This window comes from Talpa europaea (genome assembly GCF_964194135.1).
Source record: "Talpa europaea genome assembly, chromosome: 13".
NCBI classification, from domain to species: domain Eukaryota; kingdom Metazoa; phylum Chordata; class Mammalia; order Eulipotyphla; family Talpidae; genus Talpa; species Talpa europaea.
In genome coordinates, this window is record NC_140080.1 from 56,748,948 (window position 1) to 56,769,921 (window position 20,974).

The 20,974-nt window shown below is 37.5% G+C and overlaps 1 protein-coding gene across 1 annotated transcript in view; it reads left to right on the forward strand.

Moving 5' to 3' along the window:
* Positions 1-20,974, forward strand: part of MYOM1 (myomesin 1) — a gene marked incomplete at its 3' end in the record, with an annotated part of 128,597 nt that overhangs the window by 17,105 nt on the left and 90,518 nt on the right. Inside the window, exons 2-5 of the mRNA XM_084252679.1 lie at positions 404-544; positions 5,072-5,303; positions 6,126-6,283; positions 19,924-20,016. Of these exons, the coding sequence (XP_084108805.1) occupies positions 404-544; positions 5,072-5,303; positions 6,126-6,283; positions 19,924-20,016 (624 nt within the window). The remainder of the gene's footprint in view (positions 1-403; positions 545-5,071; positions 5,304-6,125; positions 6,284-19,923; positions 20,017-20,974) is intronic.

Below are 20,974 nucleotides of genomic sequence, written 5' to 3' on the forward strand. Positions count from 1 at the left end.
GAATCATAGGCCTGACTAGAAAACTTTACAATTTTTTCCAATTTGGATTTGGATATATAATGTATGCAAACTATTTATATAAACTGCCAAAGTTCTGATTACTAACTTAACAGCAAAGAGTATTTGGAACTATTATAAAAGCAAGGCTATTTTCCCCTTGAAACTTGAAGGGGGAAAACCCATGAAATGCCTTTAGACCAATTTTTCTTTTGTGTCTATGTAAAGAGCATTTTGTGAGGTCTTTGTCACTCCGCTGCAATTCTCAAGATAAAAGATAATTATAGCATTAGAAGCCTAGGATTCTATGAAGCCTTACCCAAATTAAAACTTCTTCTTATAAGCATTTTGAATATTTTAAGTGCATCTTTTTGGTTATTATCTAATATTAAGGCTTTTGTTTCAGACTTACAGATTCCAGTTTGATGTTAGAAGATTATTCGTCCAAGTTTAGTTCCCAAACAAAGAGAGCCAAGAAAAGCCTCCTCTCTGGGGAGGAGAAGGAAAATCTTCCAAGCGACTATCTTGTGCCTATTTTCTCAGGACGGTGCGTATGCGTTCCATTCTTAGTTTTGGTTGTTGGGATGTAGAGAGTAAAGGTTGCCATGTAATCATGACACTAGCAACTAACATTTACTGGGCACTTACCACATACTGGCTGAGAAAGGTCTAAGGAACATTGGAACCTTGGAATGGTTCACTGAGGTAGATGTGTTTATTGTGAAAGTCTGCCCTCATGTAGTGTGGTTACATGACAAAAGAGAATGTTTGGGGGCTTCCCCTGGTGGCGCAGCGGTTGAGCGCTGGGCTGCAAGGCTGCCCGCAGCCTCTGCAACACCTGGCGAGGGTCCCACAAAAGAAGAAAAAAGAAAAAAAAAAGAATGATTAGGAAACTTAATTTTAATTATGTAACTAGTTGAAATTAAGTAACTAGTAAGTGTTGGATGCTAGTGATTGGACACTATATATAGTATTGACAGAATAGAAAGTTCAAAATTATAAAATATAAAGTAAACTAAAAAAAAAAAGAGATGATAGGTTTAGGTAGATGGAAACTATCTTGGCTGACAATATGGTTTTAATTATTCATCTGGACCAAAAAAAAAGCCTTAGATAACATAGACTACAAAGAATTGGATCATAATTTGGATGCTTGGCTTATATTTGTTTGATGTGAAATAGGTTGCTATTTATTTTGAACGAAGCTTCAAACAAAATAACCACTAAGTCACAACCCTATTAATAACAAATTTCTGTATTTATAGTGTATTTTCTTACCATTAATAATATTCAAAGGACTCTTGGGAAAAAAAAAACAAACTTGTCTGAAACAACAAAAGTTTAAGGGAAATTTCTGAATCTTCCCTGTTTATTTTCCCTTGAATAGAGAATTATTCACAGAGCTAAGGTAATACTCAAAATGAGGTCATCCTCTCAGCACAAATGCCATTAGGAAGCTCATAGGCACTATTGTGGTTGCAAGTTTGCATGACCTACTTTTGTTTCCCTGTGTTTTTCTTCCTGTTCTTCTCTGAACGTTTTTTTTGGAATTGTTTCAGAGACTAATGTCATAATTGGTTTGAACCCATTTAGCAAGGTAAGGGAATAAGTTATATTCTGTTTTCAACTTGATATCTTTGTGATCTCTGAGTTTTTAAAATGAACTTTCCAGAGAAACATGCTTATATCACTAAGTATCCTTGTCCAGATTTAGCTTCTTCACCTTTAGTTTAATATGTACTCATATTGCATATAGGAAATGGCAAGACTAGAACAGCAAAGTATTTTTTTCTTTTTTCCCACTATGCTCTTTAAACAAACAAACATCAAGTTAGCTTAACCTGTACGGCATGTCTCTCTATCTGTATAGGCACAAAATGAAACTTCTCACTTTCAGTGTTTTCCTCATACCCTACCAAATTATTTTTTCTCCTCCAGGACAGTCTCAAGAAATGATGACTTGCAAAATAAGCTAGATAAGAGAAAATGTAAATAAAATTTATCTTGTAGGTTTTATTTCCAGTACTTTATTTTTATATGGAATTATTCCTTTATTCTATTACTATGTTTAAAAATAACAATTCATAATATGTTGACAGTATTAACAATGGAAGCAGTTGGGAAAGAAATGAGTATTATAACGCACTTACCATACCGGGCACATTATATAAATGATTTTGTTAAGTCCTCAATATAGCCCTGGAGAGGTATTAGCTTTGTTAATTTTTGTACAAGGAAATCAAGGCTCAGTGACTTGCTGAAAGTCACATAACTGGTAGCAGCAGAACTGACAGCCCTTCGAGAATTTCTGATGCAACTTACATGCACTAGCAATTATAGTTTATTTCTGGGAAATACCATTTCTTCTGGATAACACTTGAAAAGTCCAATTCTAACACTCTGATAAGTTGTGTCAGCAACGAGTTTTGAGTTCAGGCCATCAGAGGTGGCCTTAGAGAGTCAAAGGACTACAGAATATTGGGAAGGTTTTTAACTTAGTTTGAATTTGTAGTAGAGTATTCTGGTCAGCATGTCAGCAACACATTCTCACTCTTGTACCCAGATTACACATGACATAATTACCCCTGAAATACACCTATTTCCTTATGAGTCCTGCTATCCTGGGTAAAAAAATATTTTTAAGTGTACTTGAGTTCTCATGTGAAATAGTTTTTCAAGGTCAAGCTTATTTGTAAATTGAAAAAATAAGACTATGACTTTATTCAGCTCTCTATAGTTATGTCAGTCAGCATGTCCATTGTTAGAGGTAATATAAGTTTAAAGTTAAAGTTCTCTTACATTTATCTGAACTCAGGGCAAGACCAGCACTGAATATAATTTATTAGTAATTTTAATTTAAAGTGCATTTCAAAATTCTTTATTATGTATTAACATCTGTAGATAATTCAGTGTAGATTATCATGATGGTTTGCTGTGTATTCACTCATTAATTCATTCACTTCCTATCTCATTTCAAAAAGGAAAAATGGAGGTAATTATATCTGGACACTAAGCTAAAATTGTTTTATCTTCTTTTTTATCCCTTTAAGTTAGAGTGACTATATTACCGACTTCCCTAGTAGACTACTTTATTCATATTTGAAGAGATAAAGAAAAAAATTAAATCTTGTTTACCAAATATTTTAGTAATGTTCCATGAGAAACTCCAAATTTGGGCAAATGTTGAATCCTACTTACCAAACTACAAGTATTCAGATGCCAGGAATTTGTAAACACAATGACACAAGGCTTAAAATTTAAAGTAATGATCTTTATAAGAAAAGCAAATGAAGGGCCTTCCTGTGGCACAAGGGTTTAAGTCTCAGTACTATGAAGCAATCGCAGCCATTGCAGCAAGAGTCTGATCCCTGGCCAGGAAACTGACCCAAATGGCCCAGCAGACCTCTCCTGTCTTGCCCACAGCTCCCCTCAGCAGTGTATTTCTTTCTTTTTTTTTTTTTTTAAAGTCTTTTTTTTTTTTTTTTTTTATAGAGGCATGTTTTATTTATTTATTTGTTTGTTTTGTTTATACAAGCACTGGGTAGAGTCAGAAGCGCGGGAGGGTGAGAGAATTCACCAGAGCCAGAGCGGGGAGCAGAACAGGCAGAAGGACCGAAGTACACTGCTGAGGGGAGCAGCGGGCGGCAGGAGAGGTCTGCGCGCCATGTGGGACCCTCCTCTGGTGGCCGGGGAGCAGCCGGGGATCGAACCGGCGCTGCAGAGGCCACGGGCAGCTTCGCAACCCAGCGCCCAACCGCTGCGCCACCGGGGAGGCCCTCAGCAGTGTATTTCAATCAGTTCACCTGTTCTACTCCCCACTCTGTCTCTTGTGACTCCTCTCACCCTCCCCGCAGCTCTGGCCTGCACCCCAGCTCTTGTACACATAAATGAATAAAACTTTTTTTTAAAAGAAAAGTATGCAAATGTAAAATTCTGCCTTAAGAGGTGGAAGAACTCTCAATTTTAAGAGAATCTTCATAATCAAACTCCCTCTTTGAAGCATAAAATGGGGTCAACATCAAAGTTATTGAAGGTTAAAAATAAAAATATGATTAATAATATGTCACAGCACAAAAAAGGAGAGTCAATTCTTTCCCTCAGGGATATGTAGAAACATACACAAAAATATTAAATACAAACAAAGAGACACATATATACACATACACATGACCTTTATTGTCTTTTTTTTTTTTAAGATTTTATTTATTTATACAAGCACTGGGGCACAGGCCAGGGGTGCGGGAGGGTGAGAGAATCCACCAGAGACAGAGCAGGGAGCAGAACAGGCAGAAGGATGGAAATACACCATTGAGGGGAGCAGAGGGCGAGACAGGAGAGGTCTGCCACATCATGTGGGAATCTCCCTGGCCGGGCCAGGAATCGAACTGGCGCTGCAGAGGCTGTGGACAGCTGCACAGCACTGCGCTGCACCCGCTGTGCCACCGGGGAGGCCTGACCTTTATTGTGTTAGAAAGAAAACCAGTATGCATAAAGATCTGAAGTAAATTTAGAATTTACTTATACATGTGACAGTTCTGGGCAATGCATTACAGCAGCCGAGTTATAGGATCCAAACCATGCACACAGCAATTAATCGGGATCCCAGGCACACAAATATATCTCATTTTACACTGTCATCTTTTCTGGAAGGAAGTCATAGCTAAATCTTTTGTTATAGATGAAATCATATTTAAACATGCTAAGAGAACCAATAAAATGAACTTGAATAGGTTTTCTAGCTTCCCTGAGTCTTCTTCATATATACCTAAAATAGAAATGATACAGTTTACCTCATAGGGTTTTTGTGGGACTAAAATGACATAATTTATATAGAAGGCACTTGGCGAAGCACCAGAATCATGATAGGTATTACTGTTGTTATAATCTTTTGTTAACGTGAATATTACTTCCATATGTGAAGAGTTAGCTCCTAATTTACCAGGTTTTTCTGTCAGCTTTTTTGGGGGCACGGTACACAATGTCTGAGGTGTGGTACTTTGAACTTAGTAACAACATTAGACAGTCTTAGCATTGCCATTTACAATACCTGTAATTTGCTGTTATTGTGTGTTAGCCAAGTGCATGTTAGTGGAATTACAGACACAGAAGAAGAAAGAATTAAAGAAGCTGCTGCTTATATAGCCCAGAGGAATCTTCTTGCCAGTGAACAAGGGATCACAGCAACCAAACAGTCCAAGGTATCCAAACAGTCTGCATCCACTCTTCACCAGGAGGAAGTATTTGAGAAGAAGTCCAGGAAAGCTGCGGTTCGAGAAAGGGCAGATCGCTTGTCACTGAGAAAAACTGTAAGAGGAGACAATTTAATGTAACTTACAAAATAACAGTGTGTGTGTGTGTGTGTGTGTAGATATAGATGGAGCTATTTTTTTCTTTTTTAATATCAATAATCAATTTATTTTTAATATATATTTTACATCATTGTTCATTTTTGTACAGTGTTTGATTTCTTCTCTCAGGTGTAGTCCCCATAAAATTCCCACCACCCAGTTACCCGTAAACCATCACCATAGTCCCTTTATGCTCTTCCCTCCCATTTTAATCCCTGCCCCTCCCCCTCTTCTCTAAATATTTCCAATTTATAGTTTGCCTGCTAGTTCTGTCTTCTTTTTTTCCTGACCCTCTATTTGGCTTCCCTATGTTCCTCCTATAAGTGAAACCATCTGATATTTTTCTTTTTCCTTCTGTCTTATTTCACTGAGCATAATCCCTTCTAGCTCAAATGGAGTGATTTCTAATGAAGAAACTGGTACTCTTGTGGAGAAACAGAACTAAAGAAAATCAGAAATACATTAAAATGTATAAGCCAAAGAAAGACAAATATAACTGTTTTAAATTCCAAGAAAGTTTAGGTTCTGCAGTAATTGAGACTCTAGAAAACCAAAAAAAAAAAAAAAAAATCCACCTTATGGCAGTAATAGTCTAAGCTTCATCTTAGAATATTAAAAATTAAATGATGTGCTTATTTTAAAACGGAATGGGGGATACATTTAATTTAAATACAAAAGTAAGACAAACAAATGGAAAAATGATAATTTTGGTTTCTACTTTTTATTTTAGTAGCACAGTTTATTTTGATTTCTTAATATTTTGATATATATTTTTTTCAGTTAGAAGAAATCGAGACATTTCATAAAAAGTTGAATGAAGATAGTCTTCTCCATGCTCCTGAGTTTGTCATTAAGCCTCGTTCCCATACTGTTTGGGAGAAAGAAAGAGTAAAATTACACTGCTCTGTATCTGGCTGGCCAGAACCTCGTGTCACATGGTATGTTATCTTTATAAAATCTACTGGGCAGAATCTATTACATAAAATTAATATTACCTCTTGTGAATACATTCAGCATTGTAAATATGGAAGGGTCAATGAAAATATCTACAAATCTATATAGATTTTTAAATATTGAAGAAAGGATATATAAAATATAGATGTTTATGTATTGAAAGAAAGGGCAGTCTTGGTACATCATATTTTGTAATCTTGTTGTATAAATGGGTGTTTAAAGTGTCAAAATTTAGTTTGCATATTTATACAAAGAAAATATGTCTATAACTACTATGGGCCATAAAAATTAAATTAAAATTTTGTTCTATTTCAATATAGTTGCCTTTTTGCAACCAGAAGCTATAGTGTCATTTTTTTAAAGATTTTTATTTATTTATACAAGAACTGGGGTACAGGCCAGAGGCGTGGGAGTGTGAGAGGATTCACCAGAGACAGAGAGAGAAGCAGAACAGGCAGACGGACAGAAGACACTGTTGAGGGGAGCAGCGGGCGAGGCAGGGGAGATCTGCCATGCCTTGTGGGCATCTCCCTGGCCAGCCAGGAATTGAACCCGCACTGCAGAGGCTGTGGACAGCTTCGCAGTGCTGCGCTCAACCCGCTGTGCCACTGGGGAGGCCCTATATTGCCATTTTAAAAATAATTAAAACCTGAATAGTTACATCTCTGCTTCTCATGTGAGTTGAGATGTCAATATGTTTTCTTAAACCAAACAAAAGCAGTAATTGGATGGGAGATATTACTCAATATGAGGCCTTAAGAAATCTTCTTTTCATCAAGATTGGCACATTTTTTCCTCCCAATTGTCAATGATTTTGTGATTCCCAAACTTAGAACTTTCCTGTTAAAGGTCATGAATGTCTGCCACAGAGAACAGAAGTGTGAAAATGATTAAACCGACTTAAACTATGATTTATTCTCTGATGTGGGTATTTTGCATGCTGTTTCATTGTCCTCTAAAGTGTTGGTAAATGCACCCTGTGTCACAGTGTAAACATGACATGGAATGACTCTATCACCCTTAAAGCACCTGACACCCTCTCCTATACATCCCCATATTTCTAATGCTGGTCAGATACCTGGCTAGCACAATCAAAGGTAGCTGAGATCATAAACCCATTACTTGTCTAAGGTTATTCTTAAGGAAGAGGTGGTAAGTTGTTGTTTGCTTGTTTTGTTTTTGTAATTCACCTAAGATGTTGATCTACCTGTTGTAATATTGGATTTATTTACAATTTTTCTTATATGTAAATTCTTTCCAGTGTTCTTGAGTATGAAAACTAAAGCCAAATTAGTATTATCAAGGCAAATATAGTACACAAGAGAAATATAGGAATATAATTCAATGAAAATGAAATTCTAAAAAATCTATAAGCTTTAAAGAGTAAAATAATACTATCGAACATGAGGAATCAACTCACATTTGTTCCACCTTTTTTTTTAAAGTTTTTTTTTAAAGATTTATTTATGTATACAAGAGGTGGGGTACAGGCCAGAGGTGTGGGGGGTGAGAGGATTCACCAGAGACAGAGTGGGGAGCAGAACAGGCAGAACTACTGAAATACACTGCTGAGGGGAGCAGCGGGCAAGACAGGAGAGGTCTGCTGCGCCATGTGGGTCGCTCCCTGGCCAGCCGGGGATTGAGGTTGCGGATTGCTTCATAGTGTGGTGCTTAACCCCTTGCGCCACCAGGGAGGCCCTGTTCCACCTTTTTTTATGACTATAGAGTCACACAGTTTGGTCTATTGGAAAGGATATTTCCTCTTGAAAAATTGATTGCTTACTACCTCAAAAAAAGAAATCCAAACTTTCTGATAAAAATGCATAAAAGAGGGGTTCCCATGGTGGCCTAAGGGTTAAAGTCTCAGCACTACCACCATGTCTGTGAAGCAACCTGAGTTCTATCCTCTGCCAGGGAGCTAACCAACATAGCGCAGCAGATCTCTCCTGCCTTGTCTGCTGCTCCCCTCAGCAGTGTATCAGTCAATTTACCAGTTCTGCTCTCTCTCCACTCTGTTTCTGGTGAATCCCCTCACCTTCTGTACCTCTGGCCTACGCCCTAGTTCTTCTATGCAAAAATAAAATAAATAAAAAATCTTGCAATAAAGGAATAATTCTTTTAAAAAATGCATAAAAGAATAATAAATTTTCAACTCCAATATTATTTGGTCAGTGAAAATTTCCTCTTCTTTCATGAATTAAAATGTATTAGTGATAAAGGAATAATTGGAGTCCTTAATCAGCAGATATATTTATTTATTTATTTTAAAGTTATTTTTATAATTTATGCATACAAGAACTGGGGTGTAGGCCAGAGGTGCAGGGAGTGAGGGAATTCACCAGAGACAGAGTAGGGAGCAGAACAGTTGTATCTACTGAAATACACTGCTGAGAGGAGCATCAGGAAAGACAGTAGATATATTTATATTACAATGTCATATCTCCATTTTCCTGCTTCTTAAAAATTGGGGTTAAGTTAAGCATGATTTTTAAAAAGAAACAAAGTAATCTCTGAGAGACAAATATTAATTTCTTCAGTATTTAATCTGTTACACACACAGCAACTAGAATACAAACCTAAGCATGTACCATTGATGGTCCAACTAAGCCAGAGTAATGGTCCACCTAGCAGAGCTCAAACTTTTTACATTGTGTTTGTTCTGGTGTGAGAAAGGAATGATTTAAAAACAAACAAGAGATAAAAACATCCCAGAAAAGTATGAGATGACCAAACTATCAACACTTAGAATACCAATTACATTGAAAAGTAGAAACTATCAATTTTCAGTTGGAATATTGAGTCATATATGAAAATTGAATGTGAAGGAAATCATTGAAAATGACCTTTCTGAATAGGAGAAGGTAAATAGCAGGAATAAGTTTGTGAAGATGCTTTGTGTACTCATGCTGCCTTCACTTCTAGCAGCTAAGTCCTTAGCTCTATCTTTCAAAGGCATGTGTAGCTGGGACCTGACTCCTGTAGAGCCCTTTTCAAAGAGGGTTTGGTTCCAAGTTTCCATCCTCTGGTCATGGAAATCCCTGAGATGTAACAAATGACAAAAACAGACAGCAGCTGCTCTTCCACTAACCCCACATTACTGAGCATGTTTATTTAAATGGAATCTAGAGGTTACCAGAAAGCGCTGAATGACAGGAACACAAATCACTCATCATGGCCAGGTGCAGAGATGCTGGGACACCACTCTGTGTGCAACTCACTCTGAGAACAGAAGAAGCCTGTCTAAGCATTGGGTCCACTTGAACAGTTCGTTGCAGAGGCTGCTGCTAGAGCTCTGTCAACAGAGAAGAAAAAATACACGTGTGGGGAAAGGCCAAATTTGTTTACTGATCTAGCAAGTTATCTAGTAACGTATGTTTTAGCCATATATTTGTTTTAGAGAGAAGAGAAAAGAGTGTCTGTATTTATGTTATCTGCATAAAGAAACTCTGGAAAGATAAAATAAGAATCTAAGGAGATTAAATAGTTAACGGTGGGTAAGAGCTGAGTACAAAGCAACAAATTTGAACAAGGAGCTGGTTCCTGTGGACCCTTATACTTTCCAGTTGATGGACCAAATAAATATATTGCCTAGTAGATTTCTTTTAATTATATGGAATAGGGGAGAAAAGTTCTCTTTAAAAGGAAAGAACTATGCTAATTTTACACTTTAAAAGGAAAAAACAAATATATTTGGATTTCCAGTCAAAGGTTTATATCAGTGGAAATCTGGATTGTAATCTGCAGGGAAAATCATGAAAATTCCCTGGAGCAGTGTGTTGGTATTAGTGAGTAACAGTCATCACTCACCCAGTACCAATGTTTTTGGGCCTATGTGTGGGTTCAGGGCTAAATCTTTAAGCAAAATACTTAGATGCATGTTTAGAAGTCTTCATATTGTCAAAGTTATTGTCATATAGGCATGTAATTCATCATTAGGAATGGCAACGATTCAAAACCTGGGAATAACATCATATAAGAAATGTATCTTAGCAAGAATCTGGAGATTTGGAAAATTCTTTCTCTATTTTTGCAAATTATGAGAATTTATAAATTCCATAATATGATCATATACGGAAGCTTATTTACAAGCTTAGAGTTATTCACAATGTACTAAAAATAATATCTTATTATCATAGGAAAACAACCTATATTTAAAATAATGACCAAAATTATAATGTATAATTTTTTCCAACATAGGGTTGGGGTTTTATTTTAGATTTTCCTTATTTATCTAATTCTGAAGTTTATTCTAATGCATTCAATTTCTCTCAGTTTATTGGTTTTTAAAGTGGGTAGTAGCTATGCAGTCACATGTGTGGAGTGTTTCAGTAGGTTAAAGATCACTTTGGCATGTATTATTTACTGATAGAAAAAAGTTAGAGTGGACTCTTTTTATTTAACAACACTTTATATCGCCTAAGAACTTATACTGTTACCCTTGTTGTCAAAGTTAACCTACTATCCAAATAGACATTTGTTTGGGGGAATTAAGTGTGTGTTTTCACATATAATCAAAAAGTATTATCCTATAAATGCTTGCAATATAATGGGAGTTCATTAAGGAATAGTTCATAGACTTTACATGAAAATCATAAGGAATATAGTGTACATATGACAATCCACAAGAATTTCAGAAAACTATCGATAAGTAATCATAGGCCATGAGTTTCTCTGCAAAGTTCGTTGATGGCTGATTACTATGAAATTTCACTTTCCACAAATCAGCAAGCTGTGAAATGTCTGCAGAGTAGAACAAAATCCTTTTCTCCCCTGACTTAATACTGAAAAGAGTCAATCTCAAGTGATCCTTCGAGAATAGGATTGAGTCACTTCCTAAATTAATCCTTGTTGCTTAAAAACAGACATTTCTTACACTGACATCTGGAATTCTAAAGGAAAGGCTAGAACTTCCTAAAAGTGAGGTATGAGTGTGTATTTTAACCTGATTTCATTAGTCATGTGGCCACATTAGAATAGTTATATGAGTATTTAGCTGGGGAGGGGTATTAAGATGCTAAGTCGGGTAAAGAACTAGAGAACAAGGCAGGTGAAGCAATCCCAGGAACTGCAAAACACTTATTTTAAACTCACATTTTATAGACATATGAACAACATTTTTGATCAGAAGCCAAATTGTGCGTCATTCAGTCAAGTAGCACATGCCACAGTCTTTGGCATCATATTTCTTGTCTTTGCTAATAGGAATTACTGAAAAAAACCTAGCGCATGGAAAAAACTGAACAAAAGAAGCTTTAGAAACAAGTGTGAAATTACTTGACTCCATCAGAACCAATTCCCTCAGAAGAACATGCTGATTAATAGGTCCTTCTCTGTCATCCTTCAAAGTGAGGAATGTTTGAAATTAGAAGCAGCCAGCAGATTTCTTTTTACAGCTTTCTCTGATAAAAAAAAAAACAGCCCAGTGTCTGAAGCCCTAGTGGTGAAACAGCTGTGTGAGGCCATTTCTGAGCTTACAGAAAGCAGCCAACAATGTCTGCTATGGCACTATGCCTGCCACACAACTGTGATTCTTAAACTAGTCCCAACTCTCTCATTTCACATTTGAGGGTACTGAGATGCAGAGCTGTAACTTACTTTCTGTGTATGCACTTATTTGAAGTCATCCATACCATGAAGTATGTGTTTGTCTGAACTCTCTTCCTTCAGCCAAAAATTATGAAGCTACAGTTAATCTACTGTGTTCCACAGTCATTCCATTCAATCCAATTTTTATTTATTTATTTTTTAAGATTTATTTATTTATGCATACAAGAGCTAGGGTATGGGCCAGAGGTGTGTGTGTGTGGGGGGGGGTGAGAGGATTCAACAGAGACAGAATGGGAACAGAACAGGCAGACTGACTGAAGTACACTGCTGAGGGTAGCAGTGGGGCGAGTCAGGAGAGGTCTGTTGTGCCATGTGGGTAGCTCCCTGGCTGGCCGGGAATCGAACACGTGCTGCAGTTGCTGCGGACAGCTTCATAGGTTGCATCTCACCCCTTGCGCCATCAGGGAGGCCCTCACTCCAATTTAGCAACCATTGAGAACCTGATGTTTGCCCATGACACAGTCTTCCTTGAGAGTGGGAACAGAAGTAAAGATGGATTGAACACAATTCCCATATTCAAGGAATTGAAATGTAGTAGAAATGACACATATCCAACCATAATTTGATAAATCTATCTTGCAATTTAACCCAAGTAAAGCTGATGCAGAGAGGTAGGACAATTATTATTATTATTATTATTATTATTTTTTATGGCTCAAAATCTGTTTTTTTTTTTACATAATCATATTTTATTTTTTTTAAATAGATTTATTTATTTATTTATTTATTTATTTATTTATTTATTTTTAAGTTAATAAATTTTATTTTTATATTCCCCATACAATTGCAATCCCCCCATTCTGAACCCAATCCCTCCCCTCCCGCCCCCCACCCCCCAAAAAGTGTCTCTGGTTCATAGTTTTTGTTGATTTTGATTTTCACTTTCTTATAGTTATTCATTTTCCTGGTCCCTTATTTAAGTTTTCTAGATCCCTGCTATGAGTGAGACCATCCGGTATTTTTCTTTTTCTTTTTAGCTTATTTCACTGAGCATGATCCCTTCCAGCGCCATCCATGTTGCTGCAAATTGCATGTGTTTATCTTTTTTGAATGCTGAGTAATATTCCATGGTATATATGTACCACATCTTCTTGATCCAGTCATCTATTTTTGGGCATTTGGGCTGTTTCCAAAGCTTAGCTATTGTAAACAGTGCTGCTATAAACATAGGGGTGCAGGTGTTCTTTGGAATTGATGTTTCTGTGTTCTTTGGGTAAATACCTAGGAGTGGAATTGCTGGATCCTGTGGAAGCTCTATGTTTAGTAGGTCCAGAAATCTCCACACAGCTCTCCATAGTGGTTGGACCAGTTTGCACTCCCACCAACAGTGCAGAAGAGTTCCCTTTTCTCCACAACCTCGCCAACATTTGTTGTTGCTATTTTTTTTAATATGTGCCATTCTCACTGGTGTAAGATGGTATCTCATGGTAGTTTTGATTTGCATTTCCCTGATGACAAGTGATGTTGAACATTTTTTCATATGCCTGTTGGCCATTCGCATTTCCTCTTCAGAGAAGTTTCTTTTTAGTTCCTCTGTCCATTTTTTGACTGGATTATTTTCTTTGTTGTTGTTGAGTCTCATCAGCTCTTTGCAGATTTTTGTGATCAGTCCTTTATCATTAGTGTTGTGTGCAAAAATTTTCTCCCAGTTCGTGGGGTTTCTCTTTGTTTTTGTTATTGTCTCTTTTGCTGTGCAGAAGCTCTTTAATTTGATGTAGTCCCAGCTGTTGATCTTTGCCTTCACTATCACTGCTTTGGGTGATGTGTCTGTAAAGATGTCTTTGATATGCAAATCACGTAGTGTTTCGCCTATATTTCCTTCTATGTATTTTATGGTTTCAGGTCTTATGTCTAGTTCTTTAATCCATTTTGAGTTGATTTTTGTATATGGTGTGAGGTAGTGGTCAAGCTTCATTCTTTTGCATGTAGCGACCCAGTTTTCCCAGCACCATTTATTGAACAAACTTTCTTTGCTCCAATGCATAGTCTTTGCTCCTTTGTCAAAGATTAGTTGACCATAAATCTGTGGGTTTATTTCTGGATTTTCTATTCAATTCCATTGGTCTATATGTCTGTTCTTGTTCCAATACCATGCAGTTTTGATGATTATGGCTTTGTAGTAGAGTTTGAAGTCTGGGAGTGTGATGCCTCCATTCCCTTCTTTTTTTTTCAGGAGTGCTTTGGCTATTCGGGGTTTTTTGTGATTCCATATGAATTTCATCAATAATTGTTCTATTTCTTTGAAGAATGACATTGAAATTTTGATTGGAATAGCATTGAATCTGTAGATTGCTTTTGGTAGGATGGCCATTTTAATAATGTTTATTCTCCCAATCCATGAGCAGGGGATGTCTTTCCATTTCTTTGTGTCTTCTTCTATTTCTTTTAAGAGTGTTTTATAGTTTTCTTTGTATAGGTCCTTTACCTCTTTTGTTAGATTTATTCCCAAATATTTGATTTTTTTTGTTTCAATAATAAAAGGGATGGTTTTTTTGATTTCTTCTTCAGATTTATTGTTTGTATATAGGAAGGCTACTGACTTTTGCGTGTTGATTTTGTATCCTGCCACTTTACTGAACTGATTGATGAGTTGAATTAGTTTTTCTGTGGAGTTTTTGGGGTTCTCTATGTATATTATCATATCATCTGCAAAGAGTGATAGTTTGACTTCTTCTTTTCCTATTTGGATTCCTTGGATGTCTTTCTCTTGTCTTATTGCTCTGGCTAGGACTTCCAGTATTATATTGAAAAGCAGTGGTGAAAGTGGACATCCTTGTCTTGTTCCAGATCTTAATGGAATTGCTTTCAGCTTTTCACCATTGAGAATGATACTGGCTGTTGGCTTGTCATATATGGCCTTTATGATGTTGAGGTATGTTCCTTGTATCCCAAGAATTTCAAGGGCTTTTATCATGAATGGGTGTTGCACTTTGTTGAAAGCTTTCTCAGCATCTATTGATATTATCATATGGTTTTTATATTTCTTTTTGTTGATGTGTTGGATAACGTTGATTGATTTTCGGATGTTGAACCATCCTTGTGTCCCTGGAATGAATCCTACTTGGTCGTGGTGAATTACCTTATGGATACACTGTTGGATTCTGATAGCTAAAATTTTATTGAGGATTTTTGCATCAGTGTTCATTAGGGAGATTGGCCTATAGTTTTCTTTTTTTGTGTTGTCCTTGTTCGGTTTTGGTATTAGTGTAATGTTGGCTTCATAGAACGTGTTAGGTATTATACCTTCCTTCTCAATTTTTTGGAAGAGTTTGTGAAGGATAGGCACCAATTCGTCTCTGAATGTTCGGTAGAATTCATTTGTAAATCCATCAGGTCCTGGGCTTTTGTTTTGGGGGAGGTTTTTGATTACCATTTCAATTTCGCTAATTGTAATTGGTCTGTTTAGGTGTTCTATTTCTTCTTTATCTAGCTTTGGGTGATTGTAGAGTTGTAGGAATTTGTCCATCTCCTCTAGATTGTTAAACTTGTTTCCATATAACTGTTCATAGTAGTTATTAATAATTCTTTTGATTTCTGCTGTGTCCGTTGTGATTTCTCCTCTTTCATTTATTATCCTATTTATTTGTGCTTTCTCCCTTTTTGCCCTTGTGAGCCTGGCAAGGGGTTTATCTATTTTATTTATTTTTTCGAAGAACCAGCTCTTGGTTTCATTGATCTTTTGGATTGTTTTTTTAGTTTCGATTTCATTTATTTCTTCTTTGGTTTTTATTATTTCTTTTCTTCTACTGGTTTTGGGGCTTTTTTGTTGTTCTTTTTCTAGATCTTTGAGTTTCGAGATTAGGTTGTTTCTTTGAGTTCTTTCTTGTTTCTTGATGTGAGCATCTATTGCTATATATTTTCCTCTTATTACTGCTTTTGCTGCATCCCATACATTTAGGAAATTGGTGTCCTCCTTGTCATTCAATTCAAAGAATTTTTTAATTTCTTCTTTTATCTCCTCGTTAGTCCAGTGGACTTCCAGTAGTGTGGGTTTCAATCTCCACGAGGTAGGAGAATACCTTGCCTTCTCTTTATGGTTTATTTCTAGTTTGATGCCTTCATGGTCAGAAAAGATGGTTGGTATGATTTCAATCTTGGTGTATCTGTTGATGTTTGTCTTGTGCCCCAGTATATGATCGATCCTAGAGAATGATCCGTGTGCGCTTGAGAAAAATGTATACTCAGATTTTTTTGGGTTTAGTGTTCTATATATGTCTGTTAAGCCTAAGCACTCTAGATCCTTATTTAGAGCTTTAGTGTCTTTACTTATTTTTTGTCTTGTTCGTCTATCCATTGTTGATAGTGGTGTGTTGAAGTCTCCCACTACGTATGTGTTTTCTCTGATGTCTGTTTTCAGAGATGACAATAGTTGTCTGATATATTTTGGTGCTCCTTCGTTTGGTGAATATATGTTAATGAGTGTTATTTTTTCTTGAAGTATTAGCCCCTTGATCATAATGTAATGACCACTGGGGTCTCTTTTTATCTTTTTAAGTTTGAAATCTGTTTTATCTGATATGAGTATAGCTGTTCCTGCCTTCTTTTTTGGTCCATTTGCTTGTAGAATTGTTTTCCATCCTTTAACTTTGAGTCTATTTTTATCTTTTGCAGCTAAATGTGTTTCCTGGAGACAGCAAAATGTTGGGTTTTGTTTCTTAATCCAGCCTGCAACTCTGTGTCTTTTTATTGGAGAGTTTAGTCCATTTACATTTAGAGTTAGTATTGATATGTTAGCATCTGTATTTGCCATTGTGTTTGTCTTTCCTTTGATTTTATTTATTTATTCTTTTAATAACTTTCTTTGGCCTTCTTTTGTTGTTATTCATCCCTCTGAGGTTCTGGCTTTAGGACTCCTTGTAGTATTTTTTGGAGTGGGGGTTTAGTCGCAATGAAATTCCGGAGTTTCTGTTTGTCTGGGAAGGTCCATATTCTTTCTTCAAAGAGGAAGGAGAGCTTTGCGGGATAGAGTATTCTTGGTTGGCATTTGTTTTCTTGGAGTCTGTTGACTATGTCCCTCTACTCTCTCCTTGCCTGTAGTGTTTCTTCAGAGAAGTCTGATGTCAGTCTGATTTGTTTCCCTTTGAATGTTATCTGTTTCTTCCCTCTTGTTAGTTTCATTATTTTTTCTTTGTCTTGGATTCTTGGGAGCTTTACTATTATGTGTCTTGCTGTATTTTTCCTTTCGTCATGGAAGTTTGGTGTTCTTCTTGCTTCTTGTATATCAATTTTCAGATCCTTCTTAGCGTTTGGGAAGTTCTCTTCAATTATATCCATGAATATTTTCTCTGTTCCTACATCTCTCTCCTCTCCTTCTGGGATTCCTATAACTCTTATATTTCCTTTCCTCATGGAGTCAGATAGTTCCCGAAGTCTTTCTTCGGTCTTTTTCCTTCGTACTTCTCCTTCCTTTTCTGTTTTAGTTCTTTTTATTTCTGTGTCTTCAAGAGTACTTATTCGTTCTTCCATTTTATCTATTCTGCTTTCACTGCTTTTCCCAGAGTTCTTTAGCGTCTCCATTAATTCTTTGATCTCCTGCATTTCTTTTACTTCCCTCTTTAGGGACTCAATTTCATTCTTCTGGTCATTAATTATTTTCCCCTTATCATTGTTTTCCTTTATGACTTCTGTCAGTTTTTTAATCACAGCAATTTTAAATTCTCTATCTGGAAGGCTCAGAAGTTCTTCCAAGTTACTGTCGTTGCAATCTGGTAGATGGTTTTCTTTTTGTGGTGTGCTATTTTGCTGAGGAGTTGCTGGGTTGCATGTTGTTTTTCTACTCCCTACTGCCTGTTTTCTAATTTGCCTTATTCCTTGTGACACTGTGTTGCTGGTACTGGCCGGCATCTTGGGCGACCTTCCCAGCTCACCACTGGCTCCTCTGGGGAACTTCTGCTGGGTTCACAAGTCTCCAGCAAAGACAGGTCCCTGCTCTGTCTCCTCGGTGAGCCTAGGAGGCTAGAAGGCAAGCCTCCCAGCTTACCTCTGTCTCCTTGGTGAGCCTTCTGCTGGTTCACACAGTCTCCAGCAAGAAAGGTCCCTGCTACAAAATGCCGGTGCCGGCGACGCGCTCCCCTGCACGCCCGGTCTGCCCCAGCGGTGGGTGCTGCTCCCCTCTGGGCTGGAACTGCAGGCTAGAAGGTGCCCGGTGTGGGCAAGCCTCCCAGCTTAACCTCTGTCTCCTCGGTGAGCCTTCTGCTGGGTTCGCACAGTCTCCAGCAAGAAGGGTCCCTGCTGCAAAATGCCGGTGCTGGCGACGCGCTCCCCTGCACGCCCGGTCTGCCCCAGCGGTGGGTGCTGCTCCCCTCTGGGCTGGAACTGCAGGCTAGAAGGTGCCAGGTGTGGGCAAGCCTCCCAGCTTAACCTCTGTCTCCTCGGTGAGCCTTCTGCTGGGTTCACACAGTCTCCAGCAAGAAGGGTCCCTGCTGCAAAATCAGGACAATTATTATTGCGTGGAATTTCAGGTAGGGGTTTATTGAAGACGTTGCATTTGATCTGAATCTTGGCAGATGAGTTGATTTTTTTGTTTGTGGAGAAGGAGAATCACACATTTTTAAAAGTAACAAAAAATTATTTGTGTTTCAGAAACGTGTGTGTGTGTGTGTGTGTGTGTGTGTGTATGAGATAGACAGAGAGAGAGTTTGGGGAGAGAAACTAACTGAAGACAATTTCTCTCTTTCTTTCCACCGCTTGCAAACCCTCTTATAACCATTTCCAAAAGTCTGAAGAAATAAAGTTGTAGAGAACAATGGAAAAATGGAAGCATCACTTTTTGTCAGGAGCCATTTAAATCCTGGCTGTGCTCTTCATAGCTGTGTGAGCTAGGACAGTTACTTAACCTCTCCATGCCTTTGTTTCTTCATCCGGAAAATGATGTTAAAAATAGTACTACTACATGTGACTGGTTGTGAGGGTTGAATTTACTAAAGTACACATAAAGCCCCTAGAACATCGCCTAGCTCATGGTAAATGCTTGGTATCAGATGTGGTATTAGTATTACGTATGGTATCTGTGCACATGAAATTGGGTGTCTACAGGCGAAACCATTGAAAACCCAGCTCCTTTGAGGAGACAGATAATGGCTTCATTAGACAAGCCTGGTCTGGCATCATAGCCACTGGCAATTGACTTGGGAGACAGTGTCTGAGGAAGGGCCCCCTCATGTAGCCCTACCCTCAGAGGACTGAGAGACCCAGGGATGGGAGAGTCAGAGAAAGGGAATCTTTCATCAGAAATTTTTTTCCATGATTCGTTTTTTTTTTTAAATTCTTCCAAGTCAAAAGCCATATTGTTGATGACAGAATAAAACACTTAGCTATAATGATCTTTCAATACAATGCATTGATTTTATCAACATGCAAGAATAGTAGCAGGAAAAATGTTTGGCTTTCATCCTACACTGACAGCCAACAATAAAACCCCCAACATAAAACTTTCCTCTCTGTTGTGTCAACAATAGTCATCTTTTCTTTTCCTTTTCTTTTATGTCTTTTATTGAAGTGAAATTAACATACATTCAAAAAGTGCATATTATGTCTATGTGTTGAGCTTTGGTGAATTTGTAGGCTGCTCACACCTTATAACCAACACCCAAATCAAGAAGCCAAACATTACCAACATCCAAGAAACCTCCCCCCCCCACAAAAGGAAAATCACTTTCCTGACTTCTAGCAGTATTAATTGATCTTTTTTAGTTGTGCATTATGCAAATGTAATTATTATACTATGCCCTCTATTTTGCATCTCTACATTATGCATTTGAGATCCTACTACACTGTTGTGAAAGGTTAACTTTTTAAAATGTAATTTTAAAGAGAGGAAAGCACATTCAATGAGTTTTATTGTATTTATAATACATTTTATATAATCTACTATAGGTTTGCTTTATTGAGCAGATGCTGCTGCAAACTTCACTGCTGTTTCAGATGTTCCTGCAAGAACAAGAATTGTGTGTAGGTGTTTTTAATCATAAGGTATTTACACTTCAACTTACTTCACTTTGTTGTCATTCCCTTATAGGTATAAAAACCAGGTGCCAATAAATATCCATGCAAACCCCGGAAAGTATATCATCGAGAGTCGCTATGGAATGCACACGCTGGAGATTAATGAGTAAGAGGACATCAGGGTCTCTGTGCATTGCCTAACAATTGCTTGGGGTTGGGGGGGACCTCATCGCTCCACTTAACAACTGCTCTCTCTCCTTCTTCCCAATTCCACAGCCACAGCAGGACACTCACATACATTGTTCCTATTAGTGCACATGTACAAGTGATATGCTTGACTCATTCCTATCGAGGCCACATTACCTCCCAAAGTGGTCTTATATTTTAATTTAGTCAAAGATGATAATAAAAAGTTAATTTCTACCTTTTTCATTTACCCTTTTATATAAGTGTGTTTTTCTTCGATAGTAATAAGAAAAGAAGTTACATAAATAAGCATTCATATTCAATCATCCTTCACAGCTCCAAATCAACATCATTGTCATACTCTTTCCTTTATCAGTAAAGGCCTTGGAGATCGTAATGGGTGGTACAGAAAGTAAACTGGACTTGGAGATATTGCTCTTTCCTTCAGCTCATCAGCAACTGTGGGCAACTGTGCGCCCAGTCTCTTAACCCATAGATGTGAGATAGGGTGGGACATCGGGGTGCTTTAAGGTAAAGCAGAACCCATATCACATTTTCTAAGTCCTGAAAGACTTATCATGCCTCTGAAGATGGATTTAAAATTCAAGCCCAGTTACGTGGTTGAAAAAGCTAAGCAGTTTCCCCCCATTGTTGCAAAAAAACCACAAAAAACAAAAAACCATGACCTATTGAAATGTCAAAGAAAAATTGACATCATTCTGTGCTGTAGAATTCTATAGACTTCTCCCCACAACATATGACACAAATGATGCTGGACTTCAAACAGAACCCTGGGATCCTGTGACAGTCGCCAAATATAGACCCCGACCTACAGTCACATCAATTCAGCCAGAGGAGTGTCTACTGAGACAGCAGTGAGCCATGTGGTGGTTTTATTATCAGTTATGAAAAAGGCAACCAGATTCACCCTCCTGGGT